Genomic DNA, 17,296 nt, shown 5'->3' with positions numbered 1-17,296 from the left:
ACATTTCTGCCAGCAACTTAGCATCTACTAAGGAGTTGAGGAGCGAGATCGGTCTATACGTTCCACATTGCAGTGGGTCCTTATCCCGCTTCAAGATCAAAGAAATCGTCGCCTCCGACATTGTCGGGGGCAGGGTCCCCCCCTCCCATGCTTCATCGAAGGTCCTTACCAGCAACGGGGCTAACAGGTCTACATACTTCCTATAAAACTCCACCGGGAACCCATCCGGCCCCGGGGCCTTCCCTGCCTGCATGCTCCCCAGTCCTTTAACCAGCTCCTCCACCCCAATTGGCGCCCCCAAACCAGCCACCTCCTGCTCCTCCACCCTCAGGAACCTCAGTTGGTCCAAGGGGCTGTTTAGCACAGGGCTAAATCACTGGCTTTGAAAGCAGACCAAGGCAGGCCAGCAGCACGGTTCAATTCCCGTAACAGCCTCCCCGAACAGGCGCCGGAATGTGGCGACTAGGGGCTTTTCACAGTAACTTCATTTGAAGCCCACTTGTGACAATAAGCGATTTTCGGTTCAGTTTTCGAATCGTCACATCCCCTCTTTTCCCCCTGGGGGCTGGGACCTATACAGCTCCTCGTAAAAGGCCTTGAATGCCTCATTCACTTTCACCGCACTCCGCACCGTAGTTCACCTGCCATCCTTGATTCCACCTATTTCCCTCGCTGCCATCCCCTTACGGAGCTGATGTGCCAGCATCCGACTCGCCTTCTCCCCATATTCATATATCACCCCCTGTGACAGGGTGGAGTGGGAGTATCTCTGGGAAGTGTTGCGGAGGTTTGGGGAGGGGGAGGGGTTTATCAGGTGGGTTAAGCTTCTATATAGAGCCCCGGTGGCGAGTGTGGCTACGAATCAGCGGAGGTCGGAGTACTTTCGGCTGTATCGAGGGACGAGGCAGGGGTGCCCCCTGTCCCCCCTGTTGTTTGCATTAGCCATTGACCCTTTGGCCATGGCAATAAGGGAGTCCAGGAACTGGAGGGGGGTGGTCCGAGGGGGAGAGGAGCATCGAGTGTCACTGTATGCAGACGACCTGTTGCTGTATGTGGCGGATCCAGTGGAGGCGATGGTGGAGGTCATGTGGATCCTAAGAGAGTTTGGGGACTTCTCGGGCTACAAGCTCAATGTAGGGAAGAGTGAGCTCTTTGTGGTGCGTCCGGGGGACCAGGGAAGATGGATTGACGACCTACCGTTGAGGAGGGCGGAAAGGAGTTTTCGATACTTGGAGATCCAGGTAGCTAGGAGCTGGGGGGCCCTGAACAAACTTAATTTGACACGGCTGGTGGAGCAGATGGAGGAGGACTTCAAACGATGGGATGTGTTGCCACTCTCGCTAGCGGGCAGGGTACAGTCAGTTAAAATGACGGTCCTCCCGACGTTTCTTTTCGTGTTCCAGTGCCTTCCTATTAGGGTTACCAAGGCCGGGGCTAGCAATATTTGGAGTAGTGGACGAGCCGGGAGTGCAGGAGGCGAAAGAGGCCGGCATTCTGGCCTTTGCGTCTCTAGTAGCCCGGCGAAGGATCTTGCTAATGTGGAAGGAGGCAAAGCCCCCCAGCCTGGAGGCCTGGATAAATGATATGGCTGGGTTCATAAAGTTGGAGAGGATTAAGTTCGCCTTGAGAGGGTCTGCGCAGGGGTTCTACAGGCGGTGGCAACCGTTCCTAGACTATCTCGCGGAGCGTTAGAGGAAGGTCGGTCAGTAGCAACCTTGGTGGGGGTGGAGGGGACTGCCTGGGAGAGGGGGGTGGGGGGGGAAAGGGGGGACTGCCTGGGAGGGTGGATGAGCAAGAGATAACATGAAGGGTTGGGGAAACTGGCACGTACGGGTGAGGGCCAGTGTACAAAGCTGTGTAAATATATCATTTTGCCATGTATATATCTTGCTCTGCGCGATTTCTCGTTTTTTTTTTGTTACGAGGGGGGGGGGGTTATTGTTTATAAGGGAGAAAAATGGTGTTAAAAAACTTTAATAAATATATATATTTTAAAAAGGATTACCAAGGCCTTTTTAAAGCGGGTAGGTAGGAGCTAATGGACTTTGTGTGGGCAAACAAGACCCCGAAGGTAAGGAGGGGGTTTCTGGAGCGTAGTAGGGGCAGGGAGGGCTGGCTATGCCGAATCTGGAGGGCTATTATTGGGCAGTCAACGTAGCGATGATCCGTAAGTGGGTGATAGAGGGAGAGGGGGCGGCATGGAAGAGGTTGGAGATGGCGTCCTGCAAAGGAACGAGCCTGAGGGCGCTGGTGACGGCACCGCTGCCGCTCTCACCGGCAAGGTCCACCACGAGTCCGGTAGTGGCGGAAACGCTAAAGATCTGGGGGCAGTGGAGACGACATAGGGGTGAGATGGGAGCCTCGGTATGGTCCCCGATCCGGGAGAACCACCGGTTCGTCCCAGGGAGGATGGATGGGGGGTTTCGGAGCTGGCATCGGGCAGGGATCAGAAGGATGGGGGACCTGTTTATAGACGAGACGTTTGCGAGCCTCGGGGCGCTGGAGGAGAAGTTCAGGTTACCCCCGGGAAATGCGTTCAGGATATGCAAGTGAGGGCGTTTGTGAGGCGGCAGGTGAGGGAATTCCCATCGCTCGCGGCACAGCGGATCCAGGATAGGGTGTATAGGTCGGAGAGGGCAAGGTTTCGGCGATATATCAGGAGATGAAAGAGGGGGAGGCTTTGGTAGAGGAGCTGAAGGGCAAGTGGGAGGAGGAGTTGGGGGAGGAGATTGAAGAGGGTCTATGGGTGGATGCCCTGAGTAGGGTTAATTCCTCTTCCTCATGTGCCAGGCTCAGCCTGATACAGTTTAAGGTTGTTCACAGAGCGCATATGACGGGGGCAAGGCTGAGTAGGTTCTTTGGGGTGGAGGACAGATGTGGGAGGTGCTCGGGAAGCCCGCCGAATCACGTCCACATGTTTTGGTCGTGCCTGGCACTGGAAGGGTTTCGCGAGGACTATGTCCAGGGCGGTGAAAGTCCAGGTCAAACCAAGTTGGGGGCTGGCATTATTTGGGGTGGCGGACGAGCCGGGACTGCAGGAGGCGAAAGAGGCCGGCATTCTGGCCTTTGCGTCCCTGGTAGCCCGGCAGAGGATCTTGCTATTATGGAAGGACGCAAAGCCCCCCAGTGTGGAAGCCTGGATAAATGACATGGCAGGGTTCATTAAGCTAGAGAGGATAAAGTTTGCCCTGAGAGGGTCTGCGCAGGGGTTCTTCAGGCGGTGGCAACCGTTCTTTGACTATCTCGCGGAGCACTAGAAGGAGCTCGGACAGCAGCAGCAACCCAGGGAGGGGGTATTTCTTTCCGGGGGGAGGGGGGGGGGGGGGGGGGATATTTGGGTGGGTGAGGAAGGTTTTTTTTTCCCAGGTAGAAAATCTTTGTTGGAATAACTTTGAATAAACATATTTTAAAAAAAAGATAAGTATGTACCTGTCAGGTAGGGAGAAAGTGGTCGAGCGAGGGAACCGTGGTTTACTAAAGCAGTCGAAACACTTGTCAAGAGGAAAAAGGAGGCTTATGTAAAGATGGGACATGAAGGTTCAGTTAGGGCGCTCGAGAGTTACAAATTAGCTAGGAAGGACCTAAAGAGAGAGCTAAGAAGAGCCAGGAGGGGACATGAGAAGTCTTTGGCAGGTAGGATCAAGGATAACCCTAAAGCTTTCTATAGATATGTCAGGAATAAAAGAATGACTAGGGTAAGAGTAGGGTCAGTCAAGGACAGTAGTGGGAAGTTGTGCTTGGAGTCCGAGGAGATAGGAGAGGTGCAAAATGAATATTTTTTGTCAGTATTCACACAGGAAAAAGACAATGTTGTTGAGGAGAATACCGAGATTCAGGCTACTAGACTAGAAGGGCTTGAAGTTCATAAGGAGGAGGTATTAGCAATTCTGGAAAGTGTGAAAATAGATAAGTCCCCTGGGCCGGATGGGATTTATCCTAGGATTCTCTGGGAAGCTAGGGAGGAGATTGCTGATCCTTTGGCTTTGATCTTTAAGTCATCTTTGGCTACAGGAATAGTGCCAGTAGACGGGAGGATAGCAAATGTTGTCCCCTTGTTCAAGAAGGGGAGTAGAGACAACCCCGGTAACTATAGACCAGTGAGCCTTACTTCTGTTGTGGGCAAAATCTTGGAAAAGTTTATAAGAGATAATATGTATACTCATCTGGAAAGGAATAATTTGATTAGAGATAGTCAACATGGTTTTGTGAAGGGTAGGTCGTGCCTTACAAACCTTATTGAGCTCTTTGAGAAGGTGATCAAACAGGTGGATGAGGGTAAAGCAGTTGATGTGGTGTATATGGATTTCAGTAAAGCGTTTGATAAGGTTCCCCACGGTAGGCTACTGCAGAAAATACAGAGGCATGGGATTCAGGGAGATTTAGCAGTTTGGATCAGAAATTGGCTAGCTGGAAGAAGACAAAGGGTGGTGGCTGATGGGAAATGTTCAGACTGGAGTCCAGTTACGAGTGGTGTACCACAAGGATCTGTTTTTGGGCCACTGCGGTTTGTCATTTTTATAAATGACCTGGAGGGCGTAGAAGGATGGGTGAGTAAATTTGCAGATGACACTAAAGTCGGTGGAGTTGTGGACAGTGCGGAAGGATGTTACAAGTTACAGAGGTGCATAGATAAGCTGCAGCGCTGGGCTGAGAGGTGGCAAATGGAGTTTAATGCAGGAAAGTGTGAGGTGATTCATTTTGGAAGGAATAACAGGAAGACAGAGTACTGGGCTAATGGTAAGATTCTTGGCAGTGTGGATGAGCAGAGAGATCTCGGTGTCCATGTACATAGATCCCTGAAAGTTGCCACCCAGGTTGAGAGGGTTGTTAAGAAGGCGTACGGTGTGTTAGCTTTTATTGGTAGAGGGATTGAGTTTCGGAGCCATGAGGTCATGTTGCAGCTGTACAAAACTCTGGTGCGGCCGCATTTAGAGTATTGCGTGCAATTCTGGTCGCCGCATTATAGGAAGGATGTGGAAGCATTGGAAAGGGTGCAGAGGAGATTTACCAGAATGTTGCCTGGTATGGAGGGAAGATCTTATGAGGAAAGGCTGAGGGACTTGAGGCTGTTTTCATTAGAGAGAAGAAGGTTAAGAGGTGACTTAATTGAGGCATACAAGATGATCAGAGGATTGGCTAGGGTGGACAGTGAGAGCCCTTTTCCTCGGACGGTGATGTCCAGCACGAGGGGACATAGCTTTAAATTGAGGGGAGATAGATATAAAACAGATGTCAGAGGTAGGTTCTTTACTCAGAGAGTAGTAAGGGCGTGGAATGCCCTGCCTGCAACAGTAGTGGACTCGCCAACATGAAGGGCATTCAAATGGTCATTGGATAGACATATGGACGATAAGGGAATAGTGTAGGTGGGCTTAAGAGTGGTTTCACAGGTCGGCGCAACATGGAAGGCTGAAGGGCCTTTACTGCGCTGTAATGTTCTATGTTGTGGCTAGCTGTGGCCCAAGCACTGATCCCTGCAGTACCCCACTAGTCACAGCCTGCCAACTGGAAAGTGACCCATTGATTTCTACTCTCCATTTGTTGGTTAACCAGTTCTCAATCTATGCTAGATCCTCTCGCAATCCCATGCTACAACTTTGTTTCCAATCATAGAATTCCTACAGTGCAGAAGGAGGCTATTGAGTTTGCACTGACCCTCAAAAAGAGCACCCTACCTAGGCCCACTGCCCAACCCTGACCCCGTACCCTAGCCATCAAGGTACAATTGATCACGGCCAATCCACCTAACCTGCACAAATTTGGACTGTGGAAGGAAAACGGAGCACCCGGAGGAAACCCACGCAGACACGGGAGAAAGTGCAGACTCCGCACAGACACTCACCCGAGGCCGGAATTGAACCCGGGTCCCTGGCACGGAGAGGCAGCAGTGCTAACCACTGTGCCGCCCAAGAGCTTTACCAGCCTCGTGTCTGGGAACTTATTAAAAGCTTCATGAAAATCTAAATATACCACATCCGCCAGTTCCCCTCACCTATTCTGCTAGTTAGATTCTCAAAAAACTCCAAAGGGTTTGTTAAACACAATTTTACCCTTCATAAATCCATGTTGACTGCCCAATCCCAACATTCTTTTCTACGTGTCCTGTTATCATATCCTTTATTATAGATTCTAGCATTTTCCCTAACATTGTTAGGTCTGTAGTTCCATTTTCTTTCTCTAACCTTTCTTACAAAGTGGGGTTACATTTGCTATCATCCAAAATGTAGGAATCACCCCAGTACAGAATTTTGAAAGATGACCACCAAGACATCCACCATCTCTTTCAGCACTCTGGGATGTAAAGCCCCAGGTTCAGGGGACTTGTCTATTGTAGGTCTCATTAATTTCTCTCGAAGCTTTAAAAAACTAATATTAATTTAGATTAGATTTATCTCTCATTTACACTAGTCCCTTGATTCTCCATTATTTCTGTGAGTCCTGGGAATATTTACCTCTGAGGAGACAGACACGAATATCTGGTTAGTTTCTCTGCCATTTCCTTATTCCCCATTAGAAATTTTCCCAACTCCACTTGTAATTGACTCTCATTTATTTTTGCTAATCTTTTCTTTTATTACATACAGAAGCTTTTACAGTCCATTATCTTATTCTGCAGTTACTCAATTCTCAGCACAGAAATAGTCTATGCAGGTTTCTATACTAAACACAAGCCTCCTCGCACATTAATAATCTCTTCCCATCCTTCCCCTCATATTCATCTATCCCTTTACCCTCCCCTTAAATGTGTTAATGCTCTCTAATTCAACCACTCCCTATGACAGCACCTTCTACATTCTCACCACTTCATGTAAAGTAATTCCGCCCAAATTCCCCGTTTGATTGTCAGGTGTCTTTTTATATTTATCTTTCCTTGCTCTGGATTCAGCCATAAGTGGAAACGGTTCCTGAATGATCAACTATTGGAAGGTCAGTTTGCTTAATCTTCCATGACAATTGCATTTACTCAACTCTAGTTCACATCGTTATAGAACATACAGTGCAGAAGGAGGCCATTTGGCCCATCGAGTCTGCACCGATACACTTAAACCCTCACTTCCACCCTATCCCCGTAACCCAATAACCCCATCTACCCTTTTTGGCCACTAAGGGCAATTTAGCATGGCCAATAACACCCAACCTGCACGACTTTGGACTGTGGGAGGAAACCAGAGCACCCGGAGGAAACCCACGCAGGCACGGGGAGAACGTGCAGATTCCGCACAGACAGTGACCCAGCGGGGAATCGAACCTGGGACCGTGGCGCTGTGAAGCCACAGTGCTAACCACTGTGCTACCGTGATCTGCATCAGTGAACTGCAGGATGGTTAAAGCTACCTTGAGATCCAAGTATGGAGTGAGGCATGGCTAGGAATCACAGAACAGCAGTCACAGTACCTACAGTGGGGTACAGTCCTGATACATAGAACATAGAAAAATACAGCACAGAACAGGCCCTTCGGCCCACGATGTTGTGCCGAACTATTGTCCTAGATTAAGAACAAATTAATCTACACCCCATCATTCGACCGTAATCCATGTACCTATCCAATAGTCGCTTGATACGATACGAGATGTTACCAATGTTGATATTAACAGTACAGAAACCATATGTAGTAAACATGGATTTAGTAACAATAGGTTGTGTTTCAAGGTTGGAATAGGTGAGAACTATCCAGCGAATATTACTTAACTGGATTCCCTAATGGACAGATTTCAACAAAACATGATATCTTGAAAACTCCCAGGGAGGAGCGGGCTGAGACTTTGGAGAACTTGATAGTGCCCTCCTGCCTGTGTTTCAGAACCAAGCCCCATTAAGATTGAAAATTCACATTCCCAACCTGAACACAGATTTAAAGGAAGACGGTGGTGTAATGGTAATAATGCCACTGGACTAATAACCTCAACAGCCAGGTTTAAGCTCTGGGGACACAGGTTAAAAAAACCCACCATGGCAGCTAATGAATAAAAACTGGAACTGGTCTCAGTAAGGGTGATCGTGAAATTATCATCAATTGTTGCAAAACTCCATCTGGTTCATTGATGTCCTTTAGGGAAGAAAATCTGTCATCCTGACTTGCTCTGGCCTACAGGTGATTCCAGATCCACAGTAAAGGGGCCGACTGTTAACTGCCCTCTGAAATGCCCCAGCAGGCCACTTAGTTCAAGGGAAATTAGGGATGGGCAGCAAATACTGGCCGAGCCAGCACTGCCCCCATCACATGAAATAATAACATTTAAAAAATAACTGGAAGATTCTGAAGCCCACAATTGATTCAGAAAAATACATAGATCAGAATTTTTCATTATGTTTAGGGTTTAGTATAGGGTGTAAGACTTTGCTGGTACCATATAGTCCTGTCCAAAATTAATCCATGTGAGAAATTGCTAAATTAACAATCTGAGTCAAGTTGTTGAAAACCATTTAGTTTCTGTATGAACAGAATAAAGAAATGAAACACAGCTCTGAAACGGTTACTGAGAATAGAACAAAGAACAATACAGCACAGGAACAGGCCCTTCGGCCCTCCAAGCCTGTACCGGTCATGATACCAACCTTTGTCAAAACCCTCAGCACTTCCTTGTGCCGTATCCCTCTATACCCATCCTACCCATGTGTTTGTCGAGATGCCTTTTGAACACCATTAATGTATCTGTTTCCACAACCTCCCCTGGCAACACGTTCCAGGCACTCACCACCCTCTGTGTAAAAAACCTGCCTCGCACACCTCCTCTAAACGTTACCCCACGGACCTTAAACCTATGCCCCCTGGTGACTGACCCTTGCACCCTGGGAAAAGAGTGCCTGCTCATCCACTCTATCCATGCCCCTCATAATCTTGTAGACCTCTATCAGGTCATCCCTCAACCTCCGTCATTCTAATGAAAACAGTCCGAGTCTATTCAGCCTCTCCGTATAGCTAACACCCTCCAAGTTCTTTTTGCCTAGAGTTAGGAAAATATAATGCAAGAAATGCAACATTATCTTTCATTTGCAAAGCCCCTTCAACGATGTAAAATATGTCACCAAGCCACAAAATCAGATATTAGGACATGTAACCAAGTTTGGTTAAAGAGGTAGGTTCAAAGGAGTGCTTTAAAGGAGCACCAAGTTTAGGGACTGGCAGCTGATGGCATGACTACCAATGGTAGTGGTTAAAATGGGTTACACTGCCCACCATCAAGATATTTTCCTAGGGGACAGCACAGTAGTGCAGTGGGCTAGCCCTGCTGCCTCACGGCGCCGAGGTCCCAGGCTCGATCCCGGCTCTGGGTCACTGTCTGTGTGGAGTTTGCACATTCTCCCCATGTTTGTGTGAGTTGCGCCCCCACAATCCAAAGATGTGCAGAGTAGGTGGATTGAACACGCTAAATTGCCCCTTAATGGGAAAAAAAATAATTGGGTACACTAAATTTAAAAAAAAAGATATTTTCATAGGAAGTCTCCTCTTACAAGCACAACCAACTTGCTGTCATCACTTACAAACTAAGTGAGCAGGTAATGCATTTGCATGCAACAGTTAGATGTTTATCAGTTAGAAAGGTTGGATGGTTATTACAGGCAAATAAGAGTTTTTTGTACTGATTCCCCTGCTAGTTTCCTGTTCATTGATCCAAGCCCAACTTTTCATTATTAGCATTTTATAAACAATAATCATAGAATGGTTCCAGCACCAGAAGCCATTTATCCCATCGTATCTGTGCTGGCTCTCTGCAAGACAAACTCAGCTCGCCCCACTCCCCTGCTTTTACTCCGTAGCCTTGCATATGGTTAGCCAATTCCCTTTTCAAAGTTTGATTGAATATGCCTCCACCACACTCTCTGGCAGTGCATTCCAGATCGCAGCCACCCACTGGGTGAAAGCGTTTTCCCTCATGTCATCATTGATTCTTTTGCCAATCACCTTAAGTCAGCGTCCTGTGGTTCCCAATCCTTCTGAAACAGAAGTGTTTCTCCCCATCTACTTTACCGCTCATGATTTTGAAGCTCTATCGAATCTCCTCTTAATCTTCTCTTCTCCAATCTGTTCATGTAACGCAGGTTCCTCATTCCTGGAACCATACTGTAAATTCTTTCGGGACCCTCTCTTAATGCCTTTACATCCTTCGTACGATCCAGGCCAAACCAGTGTTTTATATGGTTCTATCATAAAAAATCCTTGTTTTTGTAGTCTATGCCCCTACTTACAAAGCCAGGTATGCTTTATTAACCTCTTTCTCCACCTGTCCTGCTGCCTTCAACAATTTGTGCACATCCACCCCAGATCCTTAGGTTTTATTTTATACTGTCTCTCTGTATTCTACCTACCAAAATGAATCACCTCTCGGAATTAAATTACATCTGTCACTTTGCACCAACCTGTGACCTCAGTGTTTATCCTCCTCACAGTTCATATACTTCTAAGTTCTGTGTCATCTGCAAGTTTTGATAATGTGTCCTGCACACTCCAGTCCAAATTATTTAAATCTTCAAGAACAGTGGTGGTCCTCACACCACCCTCAGGGAACCCCACTGTATAATGGCAGATGGAGTTTAACCCGGGCAAATGTGAGGCGATGCATTTTGGTACATCCAATTCAGGTGGGAGCTATAAAATAAATGGCAGAGCCATCAGGAGCATAGAGACACAGAGAGATCTGGGCGTGCAGGTCCACAGATCCTTAAAAGTGGCAGCACAGGTGGAAATGGTGGTAAACAAAGCATATGGCATGCTTGCCTTCTTAGGACGGGGTATCGGGTATACTATGTCCAATTCTCGTCACCGCACTAACGGAAGGGCGTGGAGGCTTTGAGAGAGTACAGAAAAGGTTTATCAGGATGTTGCCTGGTATGGAGGGTATTAGCTATGTGGAGAGATTGAATAAACTGGGATTGTTCTCCCGAGAGAGGAGGCTGAGGGGCGACTTGATAGAAATTTATTAAATTATTAGGGGTATAGGTAGGATGAACAGTTGGAGGCTTTTTCCCAGGGTGGAAATGACAACTACAAGGGGGCACAGATTCAAGGTGAGGGGGGAAAGGTTCAGTGGAGATGTGCGGGGGATGTTTTTTTTTTTTTTTTTTTTTACAGTGGGTGGTGGCCTGGAATGCACAGCCAAGTGAGGTGGTTGAGGCAGATACGTTAGCGACCTTTAAGAGTTATCTGGATAGACACATGAACAGACAGGTATAGAAGGATGCAGGAGGTTGGTCGAGATAGGACACGTGATCGGAGCAGACTTGGAGGGCCGAAGGGCCTGTTGCTGTGCTGTATTCTTCTTTGTTCTATACTTTCTTCTGGTCCAAAAAAACTGTTCACCATTACTTTCTGCTTTCATTACCCAGCAAACCTCACATCCCTGGTGTCACCATCCCGGTTAATGTATTGGCTTTAAATTTGCTGACACGCCTGTGGCAATCAATTGCCTTTTGCAAGTCAATATTCACCACTTTAACCCTCTTACCTCGTCAATAAACTCAAATACAATTAGTCCTCAAAAAAATCTGTACTGATTACTGTTAAAAAAAACCTTTGCTGTAGACATACGAAAGGAATTTCAAGTGTTCTGCTAATTATTTCCACAATAAAACTATAAATCTGTTGATCATACTAATCTATAATTCCAGGGGGCAGATGCTGCTAGGCCTATTGCTATTCCCTGAATTTTAGATGCTGCTAGGCCTATTGCTATTCCCTGAATTTTAGGTTTATCCCCATCTGTTTGTCATCAAGTATACTATGTACTACAACCCTAATGGGCTAAGAAATGGTAAATGGATTTGAATCTGGTTAATTTTAAAGTAAAAAAAAGTAGTCACCACAGTCCCAGGTGGCCATAGGCTACTTTCCCCTTTAGGGGAGAGCTGACTGGCGGTGGTTTAACCTGAGGGTCACCACACCTCAGGCGAGGGGCGAGGTTGAGAAGGCGGGGCCTTCATCAATAACCTCAGCCGGTACGGGGAATTGAACCCGTGCTGTGGCTTTGCTCTGCATCACAAACCAACCGTCCAGCCAACTGAGCTAAACAATGAAGAGGTCCTGCTTTGAAGAAGGCCAATGGAAATATTGGACTAGGTAAGCCTATTCCCATAGAGATGCAATCTGGTGCTTCGCCTTAGTGGGTCATTAGTAAAGATGAAAACTAAGATGCCACAGAGGGCGGTGGAGGCCGGGATGTTGAGTGTCTTTGAGACAGAAGTTGATAAATTCTTGATTTCTTGAGGAATTAAGGGCTATGGAGAGAGAGCGGGTAAATGGAGTTGAAATCAGCCATGATTGAATGGTGGAGTGGACTCGATGGGCCGAATGGCCTTACCTCCGCTCCTATGTCTTATGGTCTTATGAATGGAAACAATAGGGGGATTTGAGTGTGATTATCGACCACTCAGCATATTTCACCTGTGAATGTCAGATAAGAGCAGAACTCACCAAACACTAGGATGCATTCAGAGGGCATTTAACTTTGCTGACTGGCGAGGTCATTTGAAATAACGTAAAATTTAATCATTGCATCTTTGAGAAAAGACAATATATTGGAATGGGTTTAAATCATCAAAGGAGGATTCGAGGACTTACGTTTATGAAATAAAATAAATCAACTTAGAATGCTTCTTCTCCAATTAAACTAAGATGATCCAGGTTTTTAAAAAGTGTTTAAGAGATAAACTAACATGGAGTATATCAGAGAACCAAGCAGGCCAGATGCAAATTTAATGAATCTTAACCAAGGTGAGAAAAATAAACATCTGTTCCCCAGTAGGAGACATGTGGATCAGCTTGCACATCAACACCTGCCTGCATCTGTACAAAATACAAAGTACGCCTTTGATAAAAGCAAATCCCTGGGCAAATGTTGTGCATCCCAGAAAATCTTTGATGAATATATGTTTAGAAAGGGAGCTGGATGAGATTTTAGATCTAGCTTGCATTACCATGAATCAGGGTCAACTGAAAGTTGATTAAACTTAACGGACAAGGTAAGTCATTAGTTTATTTGCAAAAACTAAATTACACATGTGCAAACACATCAATAATCTGTGCATCTAATAACTACTATTTTGGTCATTCATTTCCATAGCATTACAGACCATAATATAAAGCTACAGCACTGACCTGTCCCACACATTCCTTCCCTCTTCTCTCCTGCAAAATCAGTCTGACCATGACGTGCAGACAAACAGACATAATACAGCTTCCGACAAAACGGCTGACCTTTCCTCATGGTGGCTTCCGACTGCAATTATGACGGTCAATCAGGAAATGGTACCCTACACGACTCATCAGCCCAAAAACGTTCAGAACGGGATTCAAATGTACATCTGTCTGCCCTCATTTTGCAGCCACAGCATGACCCTAAAATTGAAGGTTTGCTACAAACTGCAGAGCAGGTTTTATGCTGCACCAACATAGAATTACTAAATACAGCCTGGTGGAACTGAATCACATTTATTTAATTGCAGAATTAACCAGAGCTAAAATTTGAGACCTCCTTGTTCATTTTGACCGTCTACAGCTGATGCAACCTTCTAAAAAAAATGTAGAGAAAACGTCCCAACACAGCTCTACACAAATTGCCCCCTGCAGTTTAATAATCGGAAATTCCTTTCACCTTCACCTAGCATACAGAGTAATCTGCTCTCATAGCTGCAATGAAACAATCACGAGCGAGTCTCGACCATGATCCAAGTATAAATTCAATAATAATAATCGCTTATTGTCACAAGTAGGCTTCAATGAAGTTACTGTTAAAAGCCCCCAGTCGCCACATTCCGGCACTTGTTTGGGGAGGCCAGTACGGGAATTGAACCCGCGCTGTTGGCATTGTTCTGCATTACAAGCCAGCTATTTAGCCCACTGTGCTAAACCAGCCCCGATTTATTCCTCTGGATGGATAGGGCTGGTCAGCACATCTAACATGTGGACGGGCTCGATTCCCGGGTTCGGGTCACTGTCTGTATGGAGTCGGTACGTTCTTCCCGTGCCTGCGTGGGTTTCCTCCGGGTGCTCCGGTTTCCTCCCACAAGTCCCGAAAGACGTACTGTTAGGTGAATTGGACATTCTGAATTCTCCCTCAGTGTACCTAAACAGGTGCTGGAAAGTGGTGACTAGGGGATTTTCACAGTAACTTCATTGCAGTGTTAATGTAAGCCTACTTGTGACACTAATACAGATTATTCATGACAGAAGTGAATGAGAGGATTGAACTGGCAGTACATTACTGTGGAACAGCATGGTAGTGTTCAAATGGCACTTTGTTGTAATTTCTTTAAGCAGGCTTTGATGAGGAGAAACAGCAGTGACAGATTTATTTACAGTGAAACATGAGACAAATCAAAAAATAATCATAAACGAGTCAAAAAGAGAGTCATTTGCTACTTATGCTGAAGGCAAGTGATTTATCGCAGTGTAAAATGGACTTTTACACTTGCCCGCTGTAACACTATTGGCCACCCAATGACCGAACTTTTGCACAGGTCTTCAAGACAATCAATATATCAATCTCTGGGGTGGCACAGTGTTTAGTACTGTTGCCTCACAACGCTGAGAACCTGGGTTCGATCCCGGTCCCGGGGGGGGGGTCACTGTCCGTGTGGAGTTTGCACATTTGCGTCTCACTCCCACAACTCAAAGATGTGCAGGGTAGGTGGATTGGCAACGCTAAATAGCCCCTTCATTGGAAAAAAATAATTGGTTACTCTAAATTTACAAAACAAAATGTCAATTTCCGAGCTGGTTTAAGTGATAAATCATAAGCCCTGCTCAGAAAAGAAGCAGATTAAACTATGTTAAAAAAACCTGCCAGCATTTTAACTTCTAATGGACACAGATATACTAATTATACATAATATTAAAGCTCTGCTAATGTCAAACACCAACTTAGCCAGAGATATTTGCTCAAAATACTTCTGGGCTGAACAGATACAGAACAGTTTACTTGTCCACTAAAATAAAAATAAAAATAAAAAATCTTTTATTGTCACAAGTAGGCTTACATTAACACTGCAATAAAGTTACTGTGAAAAGCCCCTAGTCGCCACATTCCGGTGCCTGTTCACTGAGGGAGAATTCAGAATTCTCAGCTGGTACAGGAATTGAACCCGCGCTGCAGGCCTTGTTCTGCAACACAAACCAACTGCCTAGCCCACTGAGCTAAACCAGCCCACTAACCAGTATAACGTATGCTGATATAGACTTGGGACATCACAGCTTCTTGGCCTCCCTCGACATCCACACGAGCACATCTAGCAGGGGGTCAGCAGATAGTGATTTTCCACTTCCTTACACTGGAGGTATTGACGCCAACTGAGCAGGTCGAACACTCAGTATAATCACATAAGTCAGTGTAGACTGGGGTTGAACCTGGGACATTTGCTGGTCTGCATGGCTCAGCTGCTCTCTGGATAAAAGAAAGCATGCAGATCCAAAGTAGAACAGCAACAGGCATTTTCTTATGGGTCCCCACCATATAACACTTTATGACTCAAAGGAAAGATTTAAATGACTACCGTGGCAATCTAGATCTTGTCTGGAGGAGTCTGAAGTAATTGTGCTGTACGAGCCCTCTAACTTCTGTTTGCTTTGTATGGTTTGCTTGTTTCACTGTGAGTTCCTTTAAGATCGATGCTCTTGTGGGCATCTTAAATGAGATGACGCACTGTTTCTCTATTCGTTCAGGAGATGCGGGCTTCGCTGGCTGGGCCGGCATTTGTTGCCCATCTCGGAGGGCATTTTGAGAGCCAACCACATTGCTGTGGGTCTGAAGACATATGTAGGCCAGACCAGGTAAGAATGGCAGATTTCCTTTGCTAAAGGACATTAATGAACCAGATGTTTGTTTTTTACAACAATCGGCAATGGTTTCAAGGCCATCATTAGACTTCTAATTCCAGATTTTAAAAAAAATAACTGAATTCAAATTACACCATCTGCTATAGTAGGATTTGAACCCATGTCCCCAGAGCAATGCCCTGGATCTCTGGATTGCTAGTCTAGTGACAATACCACTACGCCACTGCCTCCCCTAATGCTTGTTCCTGATTCCAGATTGCTGCCTGGCCACAAACCCAAACAGCTTAGAAGAAGCACTGAAGCTAACTTGACTTTGGGGTTAAGTGAATTAAATACAATTAGTATGGTAAAACATTCTCAGCTTAGTTTTGTATTTCCCTTTTCTTACCTGTCACCAACATTTAATTAAAGCCATGCACTGGTTAGGCTAGAGGCTACATTCAGCTACACAACATAGTTACACACAGCCAGAGGTGTGATCTTTCTGTCATCATATTTTGATGTTGGAAGAGTGCAGACAGGACTCTTGCACTGTCCTAGACACTAAAAGGATTCAGCGTGAAGCGTTTAACATGAAACATCTGGAAAATGCAGCTTCTGGTTGGGCTGCTTTATTACAAACTCCAAGCTGTGAGAGAAATGGCCCATTAGAGTATCTGGCGCCACTTGATTTCTGTGTTTGCTTAAGTTATACTGTCACTTTCATGTGATCATTTTGCATCCAGATGTAATTTGTCAGTTTGTTTCAGGGGATAATAATGCGTCTCAGGGGGTAATTTTAATGAATCCTTTAGCCCCTTTTCCTGCCCTACAGGGAACAAAGCATTGGATAGACTGCCGGGTTCACAGCCCATCCAGTTTTACAATTCATTAACTTCACAGGTGTGTAAAATTAGACGGGATTAAAAAACTCCGCAGATTCCATCACAGCAGCTTCTGCTTAAAATTTAGCTATTGATTTGTTTAAAAAAAAAAATTTAGAGTACCCAATCCACCTACCCTGCACATCTTTGGGTTGTGGGGGTGAGACCCACGCAGACACGGGGAGAATGTGCAAACTCCACACGGACAGTGACCCAGAGCCGGGATCGAACCTGGGACCTCGGCGCCGTGAGGCAGCAGGGCTAACCACTGCACCACCGTGCTGCCCCCAGCTTTTGATTTGTTTTAAAGGATTTTCTATTCCAACTGACAACAGCTAAGGAAGGAAAGAACAATGGTTTGTTCTGGTTGTTGCATGGAATTTGGCTGGCAATAGGAAACATTACCTGGACAGGTACACTGGAAGGATCTCCTCCCCAGTCTTCTTGCTGCAGAAGATTCGGCAGAGTGTTCCACAGGCCTCAGCTCTCCCTGCTTCGTAGTTATCTGGGAATTCGTTAGCATCGAAGAGCGGATTGGCAACCATGTTTTCAGTGGATATCTGGGAGGGTTTCCGTCGGATGTCCAGTCCCGCTGGAGTTGTAATACCTAGGATGGGGAAGAGGTTACGAGGGTTGCTGGCGAGAAGCAACTCTTTTATTGCC

General features: G+C 46.0%; 1 protein-coding gene across 6 annotated transcripts in view; it reads right to left on the bottom strand.

Moving 5' to 3' along the window:
• Positions 1–17,296, bottom strand: part of ralgapb (Ral GTPase activating protein non-catalytic subunit beta) — a 151,225-nt gene that overhangs the window by 64,743 nt on the left and 69,186 nt on the right. For all 6 annotated transcript variants that reach the window (XM_072515370.1, XM_072515371.1, XM_072515372.1 and 3 more), the window contains one exon: positions 17,039–17,240. In XM_072515370.1, coding sequence (XP_072371471.1) covers positions 17,039–17,240 — 202 coding nt within the window. The remainder of the gene's footprint in view (positions 1–17,038; positions 17,241–17,296) is intronic.

The sequence above is a fragment of the Scyliorhinus torazame genome, chromosome 8 (assembly GCF_047496885.1).
Source record: "Scyliorhinus torazame isolate Kashiwa2021f chromosome 8, sScyTor2.1, whole genome shotgun sequence".
NCBI classification, from domain to species: Eukaryota; Metazoa; Chordata; class Chondrichthyes; order Carcharhiniformes; family Scyliorhinidae; genus Scyliorhinus; species Scyliorhinus torazame.
The sequence above is the reverse complement of the archived record's forward strand: the minus strand, read 5'-3'. Positions and strand labels throughout refer to the sequence as shown.